The following is a 15277-nucleotide window of genomic DNA, read 5'->3' as shown; positions in this document are numbered from 1 at the left end:
ACTTGATTTTGTCTTACGGTAAGGCCCTTGAGAGGGCTCAGATGCTGAAGCATGGATATTTTACTGCAGTGACTGCCACCTTGCTACAAGCGAGAAAGTTCTTCACTTCCTTAGCCTATGTGTGGGTTTGGTGAGTGTTTTAAGTGTGGGGTGAAGATCGAGGGGTTCTTCCTCATTCGCTTAAGATCCTGCTGACTTTGGAATTTTTGCAGGATGGATTGAGTAAAGGGTTGGCCCTTAATTCTTTAGAGGTGCAAGTGGCGGCTCTTGCTGTTTCCGAGGTCAGGTGAATAGTGGACCCTTGTCAGCTCAGCCAGATGTGCCCCATTTCTTAAAAGGAGTGAAGCATCTTTGTCCTCCCTTACAGTTACTGGTGCCTTTGTGGAGTCTTAATCTAGTTTTGGATTTTTTGGTGGGCCCCACTTTTCAACTGATGCGTAGCCTTTCCTTGAGGTTACTGACCTTGAAAACTATGTTTCTTGTGGCAATTTGTTCGGCTCATAGAGTATCTGAACTGCAGGCCTTGTCTTGTCGGGAACCATTTCTACAGGTGACTCCGGGGATGATAGAGCTGCATACTGTTCCTTCTTTTTTGTGAAAAGTGGTCTTGGATTTTCACTTGTATCAGTCTATTTCCCTGCCATCTCTGGACAGGGAAAGTGATGGAGAGGAATATCGCTTTATGGCCCTTGGATGTCAAGAGGCATATCTTGAAGTATTTGGAGGTTTCTAAACCTCTCAGGAAGACGGATCACCCTGTTTGTTCTACAAGGGGGGAATAAACAGGGCGAACCGGCGTCGCGGGCTACAGTAGCCCGCTGGGTTAAGGAGGAAGTCAAAGCTGTGTATGTGGATGTTGAGCAGCTGTTGCCTAGTCAGGTTAAGACTCATTCCACTAAGGCTCAGGCAATTTCATGGGTGGAGGTTAGATTGTTGTCTTCCATTGACATTTGCAGAGCTGCAACGTGGTCCTCCTTACTAATCTTTTTCCAGGCATTATGCCTAGATGTGTAGGCCCAGGAGGACACAACCTTTGTGCGTGCAGTGTTGATCGGTCCATGGGCAGCCTCCCGCCCTATTCGGGAGTAGCTTTGGTACAGCCCGTTGGTTTTGTATCCACCTGTCTGTATTCTAAGAGAGGAGAAATTACTACTTACCTGATTTTTCCTTTTCTTTAATAAGGATAGGTAGATCCACCTACCCACCCTTGGCTGCCTTATGGTTGTGCTATTGTCCTATGTGTCCGCGTGTTCCAGGGGTTACTAGTAAGTGTTACTCCAGTCCCTGGACTAGTGTTATTACACTTCTTGTCTGAGCTTGGTGTTTTCTTGTTGGCTGAGTGCTGGCATGGTTATCTGTTAATAATCAAGTTTTGTTAGTTTGTCCTCAGTTGTTTTTGTAGAGAATACTGGCAGGCTGATGTCGGTGCAGGGGTATATGTACTGTGATGTCAGCTTTGCTCCGTCTCCATCTGCTGGTAGAGGTGCATAACCCACTGGTTTTGGATCCACCTGTCCTTATTAAAGAAAAGGAAATTATCAGGTAAATAGTAATTTATCCTTTTCTGCTGATGTACATCGTTTTGAATAGTCTATGACCCAGAAGGCAGTATAAAATGTTAAATGTAAATATTTTCAAGAGTTGCTTTTCACAGTGCATGGCTGCCCTCCTTTTCTTGGTATCCCAATGCATCACCTTCGTGATACACCCAATGAACTTGGAGCATACAGGGCTGACTCGAAATTAATATTTTCTGGAATTCAGACATAGGGTGTGACCACACGTGTTGTGTAAATTGTGTTTCGCATAAATCGGATGGTGGATTTTTCCTGCAGGTATTCCCACTAGATTTGTACACAGACTGCTTCTTTGAGAACAGGAGGAGTGCGATCGAAGCCAGGCTCCAGCAGCTGTATAACTCTTCCGCCGAGACTCTGTCTCAGCTGTTAGCTGAAGTCTGGAGTGCTCAAGAGGGAAAAGCAGCAGCTTTGGTCAGCTGGGAACGGTTCACATCTCTGCAGCAAGCCCAGGTAATGGCCTCTCCCTGCATGGCAGGAGTCTCAGCAGCTAATTGGGATATCGGTGGAAATTGCATTTTGGGATATTATTGCAGATTTTCATGCAAGTACATTTTTTTGTCCAGACATTAAAGTTGAACTGCAACTAGAGAAATTGTAGTTAGTTTTAAAGAATATTTCAGAAAGTGAAGATTGTCTTGCATCTGTTAGGGCTCACAAGAATGTTGTGAGCATAAAATTTAATATTGTTCTAATTGACTTAAGTGGACCAAGTTGCTGCATAAGCAATGGTATTACAGTTTGGTTCCCTGTGCTTAGCTACTGTAAACAAACTGCCAGCAGCAGTGGGGAGCTAGGGCTCTGGTTTTTTTTTTTTTATTATTATTGTTTCTGCCTTTTGTATTAAAGAGGCACTGTTCTACACCTATATTCCTATCTCCCTTTGTGCCTTTTCTTGTAAAGACAAAGGGGATGCCACATGAAGCGAGGTCAAAAGAGGGATAAATACTCATCCAGATGCCCTATGCTCCCAGACTGCACAACCATCCTGGCAGCGAGTGGGGCTGCACAGCTTGCAATTGGCCCACGAGCTAGAAGCAACTAGGCAGCTACATGTGCATTCTAATCCACCAACTCCAAACATTGTCATGTGGGACACATTTCTACATTTTGTTTTCCATTTATTTTGTGTTTACAGAGCCTAGTCTCCTGCTTTGGAGGACCTTTCCTAAGTGGGGTTTGCCAGCGATTATCTAAAGATCTTCGGCACTGCAGAGGGGGCCTTCCTGATCTGGTGGTGTGGAGCAGTCAAGGCAGCAGATTTAAGGTAAATAGTTATTGCAGTCTGAAATACAAAGTGACCTCTGATTTCTCACGCTGCATTGTGATTTATAGCAAATGACATACAGGACTCCGAAGGTTAATGTAAGAACTGTATTATGGTTACATTTCCAAACAGCCTGATTTTTAAATCCCTATTCCCTGTACGTACCCGGATCAGTCCAGACTGTGGGTTGAGCCTCCTTTCCAGCAGGTGGAGACAGACTAAAACTGAAAGGATATCCTATATGAGGACAGAGCCTATCCTATACCCTTCAGATTTCATCTGTCTCCCAGCAGGTGCAGCAGCTCACCCTTCGTTCTCTGCTTTAGGCTAGTCAGCCTTTCTTTCTTCTTTCCTTATGGATCAAGCAAGTACTTATTCTTTTTTTTTCTTTTCCTTCGTATTAAAGGAACTTTTTCTTTAGTGATTTTTTTTCTTTCTTCTGTGGGAGATGGCTCCATCTCCCGGCTCTTGCCGGTCTCAGGGGGTCTTTACCCCTTGTGCGCTGCATAGCCTGAGTCCGTTCCGCTTCCAGGTATGGGGACCGAGTCTCCCCCCCCCCCCCCTCTGGCTGCCGAGAGGGTTTAGAACCCGACTGCTGCGCTCAGTTATAAAAAAAAAAAAAAAGATGAATAAATAAAATAGGAGTTTTCATCTTTCAGATTTTATTATAAGTTCCAGGTATTCCCCTACCTCCAGCTTATTTGCAGCAGTAGACCGTATTTTTTCTTTCTGGTCTCAGGAGGCCTTGAACCGGCAGCCAGACAGGCAGGAGTCAGCAGGATTCCCCCCTGCTTCATTCCTGGCCTCCAGGCTGTCAATCATATTTTTTCTCTGCAGCCTTTTTTTCTTCAGAGCGGCTCTTTGCCGTGGCAGGCAGCCTGCCTCTTCTTTGCCAGCCCCCTTCGAGTTTTTTGCGAGGGGGGCTTCTTCTATGCCTCCCTGCCGGGTGGGGAAGGTCCCTCCTCGGCAGGGAAGGCAAATTTAGCACGGGGATCGGGTCCCCAGAGCTTGGCCAGGCCATTCCCGGGTTGGGAAAGCCGGGGAACGGTGGCCATTTTGGATTTTTTATCAGCTCTGTTTTCGGAGCTCCCTGGGGCTGGGGGGCCGATTTGTTTTGCAGCTACTCCCCAATTTGAGCCCTGCAGCCCCCCAGGAAGGGTTTTTTGTCACCCCCTCCCGGGATTTTTTGGGCTCGTTTTTTGTTTGTATATTCCCTCCTCCTGCATAAATCCCATTTAGCGAGCATGCAGGAGGGGGTGGAAGGTCCCCCCTTGACCCCCCCCCGGGACAAAACAATATTACAACCCCCCCCAAAAAAAACTAAATAAATAAATAATAAAATAAATTTCCCTGCTCCATGCCTTTGGCAGTTCGTCCGGCTACGGAGCCCCTGGGGTCCCTTGGGGCGCAGGTGGTCCCGGAGGTGCCCCCCGGCGGATCCGGTATTCCCGGATCCTATCACCAATCTGTTTGCGAGAGCTACCCTTCCACTCCTGGTACCGCCTCCCTGGCCACAGATATGGCCCCGGTCCTGGCAGGATTCAGGGTTTCGGCAAGCACCTTCCCCTTTCCTCCCACGCCCAAACAGTTGCGCCTGAGGCACTGGCAGGCTCCCCGGGCGGGCCGTGCCCTGAACAAGCTCCCCCTCCCGGTGGTATGCTTAGTTTAAAAAAACCCCAAAAAACCTCCCAATAATCCCTCTGTGGACTACTTATGCGGTCACGTTTCAGGTGGGTTTTCCCGGCTTTCAAGCGGCCCCGGTACGCCTGCTTGAGGCTCATGTGAAGCGCACTTTGTCCTAGCGCTGGGGGTGTGTACCACTATTTGCTGCAGTTTCCTGCTGCGGGCAGGTCTCAGGTGGGGTCAACTTTGCCCTGCGCCCGGGACCCCCCATGGCCAGAGGCTGCACATGCGACCCTTCTGTGCCTCTAGCCAAAGCGATAGCCTCAGCGATGTCTGCTCCTCTAGCTGCGCCACTGGTCGGCCGATCTGGCCTCCACAGCCCGGTGGGGTATGTTGCTGTTCAAAGGTAAGCTGTTTCTTGTCCAGGACCTTGAGCAACTAGGGATTCCTCAGGGGAAAGTAAGGACCTTTAGCGGCTGGAGTCCCGTTCGAGCCCATCTCGGTCCTTTCTACCCTCTCGTCCACACTTTCGGGGCCAGAGTCGGTATACCCCACGCGGGCATGGTGACTCCTCAGGGGGTTTGTTCCTTCTTGATGGCAGTTTTTGTCGCAGCCTTCTCAGGGGCGCCACCCCTTTTGCGAGGGTTAGCCCATGCAACTAATCCTTACGCCTACACACACTCTGGAGTTTCCTTGCCTCATTCCTCGCTCCCTTTCTTGGATGGTCGCCTTTCCCTGTTTTCCACGATCTGGGTCCAGATCCTGTCGGACCAGTGGGGCCTCGACATTCTCAGAGACGGGTACGTCTTCGCTTTCCTCCAGATTGTAGGGATCTTTTTCTGTTTTCCCGTGCGGTCGCTCCCTGTGGCACATGGTGGAGCAAACCCCCGCCAAGCTCCTGTGTCTGGGCGCGGAGGCCCCGGTTCCAGACAGCGTACTTACTGCAGGCCACTATCCTATTTTCTTCGTTCGATCTTAGACCTCTCAAGAGTCAACCGGGCTCTCAAGATCCCGCTTCTCCGCATGGACACCCTGTGGGCGGTCCTCGTGCCGTGTTGCCCCGGAGCGTTCCTCGTCCCACTCGTTTTCCACAGTGGCATTTTCCATTTTCTGATTCATCGTGGCTGCCATAGTCTCTTCGTGTTCACGTCCTCCGCCGGGACTTCTAGTTCCGGGGGCTTCCCTTTTTGTCTCGCAACGGCACCTTGCATCTTCACCACTGTCTGGGTATTGGTGACAGCAGCTCTCCGCCGGGAAGGACTCCTTGTCTATCTTAAATAGACGTCTGGCGCATCAGGGCCAAGGTGAGGGTTCTTTGCCGGCGGGCGGTGTATCGCGTGCTAGCTCTTCTTGTGTCTCTCGGGTGGATGTTGCATTTCTCTACGAGCGATCTTAGGTCCTTCCAGGAGTTAGAGTACCTGGGAGCCCACTTCGACACCCGGGTGGGCAGGGCCTTCTTGCCTCGCACGCGGACCCTCAAGTTGTTCGGCCAGTTTTAGAGTCTGCCCTTGCTGCCTTCTTCAACGGCTTGTGACTGCCTGCAGATCTCAGGCTTCTTAGCTCCTACCATCTACCTAGTCCCTTGGGCCTTTGCTCATATACGACAATTCCAGACAACTTTACTGTCCCGTTGGCAGCCACTGGCGGAACAGTTTCACTCAGTTCTCCCGTTTTTTGGGCTCTACCGTCTCTGACTTACAGGGGTAGCGCACCCTTTCTCATTTGCTACCGGGAATACTTCTCCAAGTCCCCCAGTGGACGATAGTAACCATGGACGCCAGTCTTCAGGCTGGGGTGTGGTCTACCTCTCCCAGTTTTGCCCAGGGGATCTGGCCACCAACTGTCTCGTTGGCACATTAAGCGGTTGGAGGCTCGGGCGATGTTCCTCGCTCTTCTGCAGTTTTCTCTCCTCATCCGCGGCAAGGCGCTACGGGTCTTGTCTGACAACTCCATCACCGTGGCTTGCATCAATCGCCCAGGTGGCGCTCGCAGTCCGCGGGTGGCCCTGGACACCAGTCTTCTCTTCGCCTGGGCAGAGCGACACCTACAGTGCCCGGCGGCCTCCCACTCCGCGGGCAAGGGGAATGTTCAGGCTGATTTCTCAGTCGTCAGTCGCTTGATCCCGGGGAGTGGGAACTCTCTGACACAACCATGGATTTTCTCATCGACAGGTGGTCCCCTTCCACCTGGGCCTCATGGCTACTCTTCGCACCACCATGGCAAATTGGTTCTCCCATTGGAGGGACCACGACTCGGCGGGCATAGATGCTTTGGCTCTCCCTTGGCCAGTGGCTGTCCTTTTCTATGTTTTCTCCCTCCGTGGTCTCTGGTCGGGAAAGTTCTCAGATGGGTAGTACTCCACCGGGGTCCCGTGGTTCTGATAGCACCCGAGGAGCTGCGCAGGCATTGATTCGTGGATTTTCTCTACCTAGTGACGGACGGACCTCTGCGGCTATGCCGTCTTCCTCGGCTCCCTAGTCAGGGACCTGTATTTTTCGACCAGGCCGATTGAGCTTGCCTAGCGCCCTGACTTTTTGAATGGCGCCGTCTCCGGTGCGAGGGCTATCTGGAGGAGGTCTTCTTCGCCTTGCATCGGGCCCGGAAACAGTCGACTTCCCTGGCATATGTGCGTTTCTGGCACATGTTTGAGTTTGTTTGTGCGGAGTCAGGTCTGTCAGCGTACTCCGCCCCGATCTCGTTAGTCCTTTTCTTCCAAGACAGTCTCTCCGAGAGGATTTTCCCTTCGTTCTTGGCGTGTACAGGTCTATCCTCTTGGCTCTCTCCTGAGTCGGGTGAAAGGTCATCACTGAGCGGTCACCAGTCTGCGATTTGGTGTTTCAGAGGCGTCAAGCATCTACGTTCACCTTCTCGCCCTCTTGCCCGTTGTAGAGTTTTTCATCTAGTTTTTTGGGCCCTCTGTGCGGCTCTGTTCGACCCTCTCCGTCGCGTCACTTTGCAGGCCCTTACGCTTAAGACTGTCTTCTGGTCTTTATCTCCTCTGCTCGTCGGAGTTCGAAGATCCAAGCGCTGTCCTTTCAGGAACTTATTTTTGTGATTTCCCGATTCAGGGGTTCCCTCGTGACGGGCCCTTCCTTCTTAGTGTCAGTTCTTCTAACCTCCATGTCCACCAGTCAACAGAACTCCCTGCATTTTCCCTGCGACTGGCGATGATCTCCGTGAACTTGATGCCATACGAGTTCTACTTCACTACCTCCAGGCTACCAATATCTTCTGTCTCGGACCATCTTTCTGTCCTCTGAAATGGGCCCAATCTCGGTAAGCCTGTTTCTCAGACCATTTTTGCGCGGTGGTTGAAGGAAGCGATCTCCTCGGACTCTCTTTGTCAAGGTCGGGCGGTTCCCGAGGGCCAAATGGCTCATTCACTGCGTTCTTGAACTACTTTCTGGGCGAACGTTCAATCGGTCTCTCCATCAGAGTTTTTTCAGTGCTGCCACTTGAATGTCCTTCTATACTTTGATTGACGCTACCGCCTAGCTGTGTAGGCTCCACTTTTTGGTTCTTTTGGGCTCCAAGTGCTTCGAGCGGGACTGTCTCGATCCCACAGTCTGGACTGATCCGGGTATGTACAGGGAAAGGAAAATTAGTTCTTACCTGTTAATTTTCGTTCCTGTAGTACCACGGATCAGTCCAGAAGCCCTTCCCTGTTTGTCTCTCTTTCTGTCCTCTCGAAGCTTGTTCTTGCAGGTTGCAGATTTTAAGACATCATTTTTGTGCAAGAATACTGAGCAAATACACCGGAAGCCTTGGTTGTCCAAGTACCAAGATATGCAAGAGCAGTTAGGCATAACATGTTTCACTCATTGTTTTACAGTTGCTCCATTGAGCTTTATGGTTGCTTGCTTGATCCTACTCTGGTTTTGTTATTTTCTGCTTTGACATTCGTTATACTGAAGGGTTACAGGATAGGCTCTATCCTCATATAGGATATCCTTTCAGTTTTAGTCTCTCCACCTGCTGGAAAGGAGGCTCAACCCACAGTCTGGACTGATCCGTGGTACTACAGGAACGAAAATTAACAGGTAAGAACTAATTTTCCTTTCCTTGTGAAACGCCTTTTTCTTTGGTCATGAACATCAGGCAGCTCTCAAAGTTCAGCAAGGTATTCTGAGGATTGTCTGTGCAGTAAGACACACACTAAAGCCAAAGTGAAAGTTATTTATTAGTAGAAAGCTATTTAGCCAAAACAGTTTTCAAACTGCACAGCACAAAACAACTTACTGCATTCCAAACAGCTTCTATCATCGCTAACCCACTGTGGTCATGGAGGATGCCTTCTCCGGTCATTTCTCCAGCACCTTATTGCAATGTAAAGCTGGTATGTAGCCAACATAGCTTTATTTTGCTTTCCATAGAAAGGTGACTTTTATTTTTTTGGTACTATTAAAAGGACCAAAATTCAGGCTTAGTTCAGGTTTGTTTTTTTTTTCCTTCTGCTGAGGTGCAAATCCTGATATTTGAAAATTGTAAGATTACACCAGATTCAACTGGTTTGCATCCTACAGAATCGCCTTAGCAACCATTTCCATCCAGATGGTCCCAGTTAAAGTCCCATGCCTTACTGTCCCAAAGCAGCAACAGTAATAGAAGCTTGAAGCAGGTTCAAAATGGATAGTGCAGCACATTGTCTCGTGCATAAGGGTTGTTCTGTTCTTTAGCATGTGAACTTTCAGACGTGACAAAGGTCTCGAAAGATCAGCTATGCCCCCATCTTTACTGTTGGTCCTTTTAAAGGTATTACAAACTACAGATTCCCATTTTCTCCAGGACCAATATGGCTACTAGAACTCTACACTTCTTCAAAAAACCAGAAATTCCTGTATTTATAACTAATTAGCTGCATGGTACTCTTGGCCAGGTGCCAATTATAGATCCAACTCCAGTATCAGAGAGAAGCAAATATATTAGCTTAATTTAGAATGGGGATGAAGAACAGCCAAATAGGATTTTTCCATAGGAGTAGATCTTGTATTTTATCTCTGCTGTGCAGTAACAGAAAGTTGCCCACTAGCTGCTGCTTCTACTATTGCATTGTCTATCAAAGAGTCATTATCAGGTCAGGCTTTGTTTTTCACAGGTGTATTATCATGTTTTGAATTACAGTTTGCGGTTTGCTGGATATCTGGATGCTTAGGTAATTCCCATACAAATATTGGGAACTATTCTTTCCTTATTCAAAGACCTTTGAATATATATATATTAATTATATACATTTTGTTAATTGCTCCCATCCAAAGAGGTCAGATCCCCAGCAGAGCAGGAATGATGGAACAAATGGCTCTCATATTTCTTATTTGCAATGTAAAAATTGAAGGTTATATACCTTGTTATTTTGCAAAAAAAGTAACAAAGGAAGTGCATGCAGCAGGATAGCTGTGTTAATCTGTAGAATAAAAAATGATGGCATCTTATCAATTAACAGACTCATTGAGGTGTAAATTATTGTCTTCTAAAGCAAATGCAGTAATTTATTTTCATGTGCCTCACACACTATTAAGAGAAATCTTATTTGAAAAGGCAGGTTTGCACTTCATATTTAAAAATAAATGAAGAATTTTACTGCTTTGCAGGAAAAAACTCAGTCCCTCTGTGCAATGTATTCAGCAACTAATAGAGATCACTCTCTTGTCAGTATTTTGTCTACACAAAGTGCAGCCGGCATGGTAAAAGGGATTGAAAGATAAGTGCTCTGAGTTCCAGTACATGCTTTTATGAACCCTGGTGTGTACTGAAATTTAAAAATGGAGATAAAAATAGTTTGTTTAAACAAACTCAAGCTATAATTTATGCTTGACATACCTCAGTTTTGTCAGTGTATGTTTCTCCTAGTAATTGTGTAACTAAATTTAGTACTCAAACCAGGCACTACTTTTTCTTGTTTATACTAGTGAACACTGAGATTACAGCAACAATTCTTTAATTGATTCTCTGCGAGGAGTTTTACAGTTGCACAGTTGGCTGTTCTGTTTACATTATCTGACTTTGTGTCTTACTGATGGAGACTAGCTGCTAGAGTAACATTTCGGCTTTTTTTCTTATTTCACTTCACTATTTTGGAAACTGTTTTTGTTCTTGAATCTTAGATGTGGACTATACCTACATTTAGCTGGTAACTTGTATTTAAAGTTGTTAAAAGAAAATTATTCCTTACCTGCTAATTTTCGTTCGTGTAGTACCACGGATCAGTCCAGACAGTGGGTTATGTCCCCCTTCCAGCAGATGGAGTCAGAGCAAAAACTGAAAGAGCACCCTCCCTTAAGCTGGTGCACTCTCTGTATCCCTTCAGTATAAAGTATATCAAAGCAGAAAGAATCACACTTGGATGGATCAAGGCAAGAAACAAAACAGCAAACTTGAATGGCAAAAAAAGGGAATGAACCGTGATAACCAGAACAACTTGCAGAAAGAACCATCAATTCTGTACAATGTACACTGAATAGTATTCGAGCAAAAAGACCTCTACTAATATCCCAAAATTCTCAGGGAGGGCATCTGGACTGATCCATGGTACTACAGGAACGAAAATTAGCAGGTAAGGAATAATTTTCTTTTCCCTGCACGTACCCGGATCAGTCCAGACAGTGGGATGTACCAGAGCTTCCCTATGTAGGGTGGGCCCCGGTTATCCCTGCTCAAATTACTTGAATGCCAAAGGAACCAGAGACCGGTGCCTGGAGATTCAACCGGTAATGGCGTGTGAACGTATGCAAGGACTTCCAAGTCTCCGCACGACAAATCTCCGATGGAGGCACCGCTCAGCTCTCTGCCCAAGAGGCTGCTTGAGCTCGGAGTGAATGAGCCCGCATGCCTTCTGGCAGAGGGTGACCCGCTCCAATATATGCTGACGATATTGAGGCTTTTATCCAATGGGCAATGGTGGTCTGTCCCCTATTAGGACCACTTTATGCATGAGAAGAATAAACTCTGCTGAAAATGGTTCAAGCAGAGGCCCGGGGGGGTGGGGGGCAAGGCTCTGTGTCTGGGAGGATCGCGGGGGTAAGGACCGGAGGTGAGGGCGAACGGCCCAGATCTGCCGCAGCATCTGGCTGTGCTGGAACAGTTGACCCCGATAACAAATGGCCGCTGTTCCCGCGCTGCTCAGGAACGGGGCTGGCCTTTCCACAGACAAGCGCACCCACCCGCGCGCAGAAGAACATGCGGCTGAAATCGAGGGGCCCTTCCCCACCGGGGAGGCACCTCGCAGAGAGCCCGGAGTGAGAGAGACTGGATCCAAGCTCCCCACATGCTCTGCATCACGTCGGTCGCAGCTTGGGGGGAGGGCAGGTAAGACACAATCACCCCCGAATTGCACAGTCGCTAAAAAGCGAAACAGAGGGTTCTGTCACAGGAACCCAGCACTGGCCCAACAAGGCAAATTGAAAACTTTTATTTATTTATTTATTTTTTTACAAGATAGAGGAATGTTGCATCTCTTATCTGTGCTGCCCCGAGGGAGTGAGCTGTGCGAGTGGGGGAGAGGCTGGACCACCAGCTTACACCCCTGGTAAAATAAGTAAGAAAATAAGTGAAAAAAATCTTACATCCAACTTACTCCAAACAAGAAACAGGATAGAATCAAACAGACTGCCAGTAGTAACAGATCAGTCTGCAAGCTGTTGAGGGAAAACTCTGAGGAGTAGAAACTCAAGAGAAAGAACCTTAAGGAGAAAAACTACTCTGACTGTTTTTGTTTGGTTTTTTTTTTACTGATCCATCCAAGAAGAGAAGAAAGAAATATAAATTAGACTAATCTCTCAAAGGTAGAAGGAAGAACCGTAGGTGAGACCCTATCTGCTTGGAGTCGGAGAAAATACTGAAGGGATACAGAGAGTGCACCAGCTTAAGGGAGGGTGCTCTTTAAGTTTTTGCTCTGACTCCATCTGGTGGAAGGGGGACATAACCCACTGTCTGGACTGATCCGGGTACGTACAGGGAATGCCTTGTGAGTTTGAAATGGCCGTGATAGAGTTCTTAAAATCTGGATTCTGGCTAAAACCCCAGTTTTAGCACACTGTCAGAAAAAAAAGGAAACATTGCTTCTTAACTACTAATTTTCTTTCCTTGAGTCCTCCCAGCCCAGTCCAGATGGATAGGTTTTTCTTCCCCATCAGCAGATGGAGACCAAGAACAAAAGCTTTACTGTACTCTTACTACTTAACTTAGTTTTACTGAGAGACTGCTTCCTGCAGTCTCAGTAAAACTGTAACAAAGCTAAACCCTGTTTTTTCTTTGAGCAGGGAAACCAACAATATCAGTGAGCGCCTCAATTAGTCTTGTAACCTCTCATCTAGGAGGATTTTAAAACTAGATCAAGCATTACACAGAGGAAGGCAGTCTTCAGAATCAAAGGATGGAATTCTAAACTAGTCAGGGAGGACTCAAGGAACGAAAATTAGCAGGTAAGAACCAACCTTTTCCTTTCTTATCATCCCCCAGACCGTTCCAGTTGATAAATTGGGTTCTGCCACTGACAGGGAAAGACCTAACTGCCACCCATGCAAGCCTTGCATAGCCCAGAGGGCAGGACCTAAGAGAGGCCATTTTACTAAACATCATGTGAGTGCAATACAGACTTTGCCGCAAGAATCATTTCCATCCCTGCTTTCAGATCGCAGCTTCCCCGGAAGCCCTTATTGCGGGCAAGACTGCTATTCAGCTTCCCCTCCTGTGTGGTCTAAGGCTGCTGTCTCTCAGCTTCCTCCAGGGTATTTTTTTAAAACTCTTAAAGGGACACGTACCCCAAACCAGAAACCCAAACAGGAGAGAAGCCTTGTATGGGAGGGAGAAGAAGCCAATGGTATTGCTCCCTCATTCCTGGCCATCAAAACCCTCCTTAAGAAAAGGGTACAAGGCAATGTTGAGATTACTACCTGATAATCTCCTTTTCCTTAGTGTAGACATATGGACTCAGAACAAATGGGATAGTATCCGCGTGCTAGCAGTTGGAGATGGATCTGACGTCAGCACGGGGTATATATCCCCACAGGAAGCGTAGCAACTTAGTAATCTTCCTTGCAAAAGCTGTTATGGATGTGTGTACTGACGCTCAGTGAAAAGCGAAACAGGATTCCCCTGACCGATTGATAGTAGCTGGAGACCGCCAGCATTCCCAACCGGAAGGCGTTGACACCTGGTAGAGTGTACGCTCTTATGGAAACAGATGACATGGCTTACCTTGAATCGGTGAAACCCATGTACGCAAGCAGCTGGGCGGGATGCTGAGTCCATCTGTCTACACTAAGGAAAAGGAGATTATCAGGTAGTAATCTCAACATTTCCTGGCGTGTAGCCAGATGGACTCAGAACAAATGGGATGTACAAAAGCTTTACTCCCAGCCTGGGCGGGAGGCTGCCTGAGGACCATGTAGTACCCGCCCTTGCAAATGCTGAGTCCTCCCTGGCCTGGACATCCAGACGGTAAAACCTGGAGAAGGTATGGAGGGAGGACCATGTCGCCGCTTTACATATTTCTGCAGGTGACAGCATCCTGGATTCTGCCCAAGATGTCGCTTGTGCTCTGGTAGAATGAGCCTTGACCTTGTAGAGGCGGAGACTTCCCAGCCTCTACATAAGCTGCTCTGATAACTTCTTTAATCCAGCAGGCGATGGTGGGCCGAGAGGCCGCTTCCCCTTGTCGTTTCCCGCTATGCAGGACGAACAGATGGTCCGTCCGTCGAACTTCTTGTGTCATTTGCAGATATCTGGGCAGCAATCTGCCAATGTCGAGATGGCGTAATAAACGCCCTTCTTCAGATTTCTGCAAACCCGCCGTGGTAGGCAAGGATATGGTTTGGTTAAGATGAAACTGTGAAACCACTTTAGGTAGAAAGGAGGGAACCATCCGAAGATGGATAGCCTCAGGAGTGACTCTCAAAAAGGGATCACGGCAGGACAGTGCTTGTAGCTCTGAGATGCGGCGTGCTGAGCACACCGCCAGCAAGAACACCATTTTCAAGGTTAGAGAACGGAGAGACAGGCCCTGAAGGGGTCTGAAGGTGGATCCTGCGAGGAAATCCAAAACAAGGTTGAGGTTCCATAAGGGCACAGGCCACTTCAGTGGCGGACAAATATGCTTGACTCCTGTCAGGAAACGAGAAACATCTGGGTGCTTGGCAATGATCTTTGCCATCCCTCTTGGGACCGTAGCAAGACAGCGCAGCCACCTGAACCTTGATGGAGCTGAGGGAGAGACCCTTCTGAAGTCCATCTTGCAGGAAATCCAACATAATAGGAATTGTGGACGCATGTGGATTGGTGCCATGAGTGTCACACCATGCTTCGAATACTCTCCAGATCCTTACGTAGGTGAGGGATGTGGAAAACTTGCGAACTCGGAGGAGTGTATCTATCACTGGCTCCGAGTAACCTCTTTTCTTCAGTCTAGCCCTCTCAATGGCCAGACCGTAAGAGAGAATGAGCTGGATCCTCGTGAAGGATGGGACCTTGACGTAGAAGGTCCCGGAGAGGAGGCAGGGGAAGAGGCTCCCCTGCCAGTAGTCTTCTCATGTCCGCGTACCAGGGTCTTCTTGGCCAGTCTGGTGCCACTAGAAGAACTAGGCCCCGGTGTTTCCGAATCTTGTGGATGATGGCTCCCAGCAGAGGCCACGGAGAAGGAAAGGCGTATAGCAGAGTCCCTGGAGGCCATGGCTGAACCGGGCATCGATTCCGTGTGAGAACGGGTTGCGCTTGCGGCTGAAGTATCTGGGTACTTGAGCGTTGGACTTGTCCGCCAGTAAATCCATGTCCGGAATCCCCCAGTGATCCACAATCATCTGGAAGGCTGTGGGTGACA

General features: G+C 48.1%; 1 protein-coding gene across 4 annotated transcripts in view; it reads left to right on the top strand.

Annotated features, from left to right (window-relative positions):
- FAN1 (FANCD2 and FANCI associated nuclease 1) overlaps window positions 1-15277 on the top strand; it is a 149680-nt gene that overhangs the window by 118569 nt on the left and 15834 nt on the right. For 3 of the 4 annotated variants that reach the window (XM_029574765.1, XM_029574764.1, XM_029574763.1), the window contains exons 12-13: window positions 1836-2030; window positions 2716-2844. In XM_029574765.1, coding sequence (XP_029430625.1) covers window positions 1836-2030; window positions 2716-2844 — 324 coding nt within the window. Of the gene's footprint in view, window positions 1-1835; window positions 2031-2715; window positions 2845-12921; window positions 13370-15277 lie in introns of those variants that run through there. The other variant, XM_029574762.1, reaches the window with a different exon arrangement.

The sequence above is a fragment of the Rhinatrema bivittatum genome, chromosome 13 (genome assembly GCF_901001135.1).
Source record: "Rhinatrema bivittatum chromosome 13, aRhiBiv1.1, whole genome shotgun sequence".
Lineage (NCBI taxonomy): Eukaryota > Metazoa > Chordata > Amphibia > Gymnophiona > Rhinatrematidae > Rhinatrema > Rhinatrema bivittatum.
The sequence above is the reverse complement of the archived record's forward strand: the minus strand, read 5'-3'. Positions and strand labels throughout refer to the sequence as shown.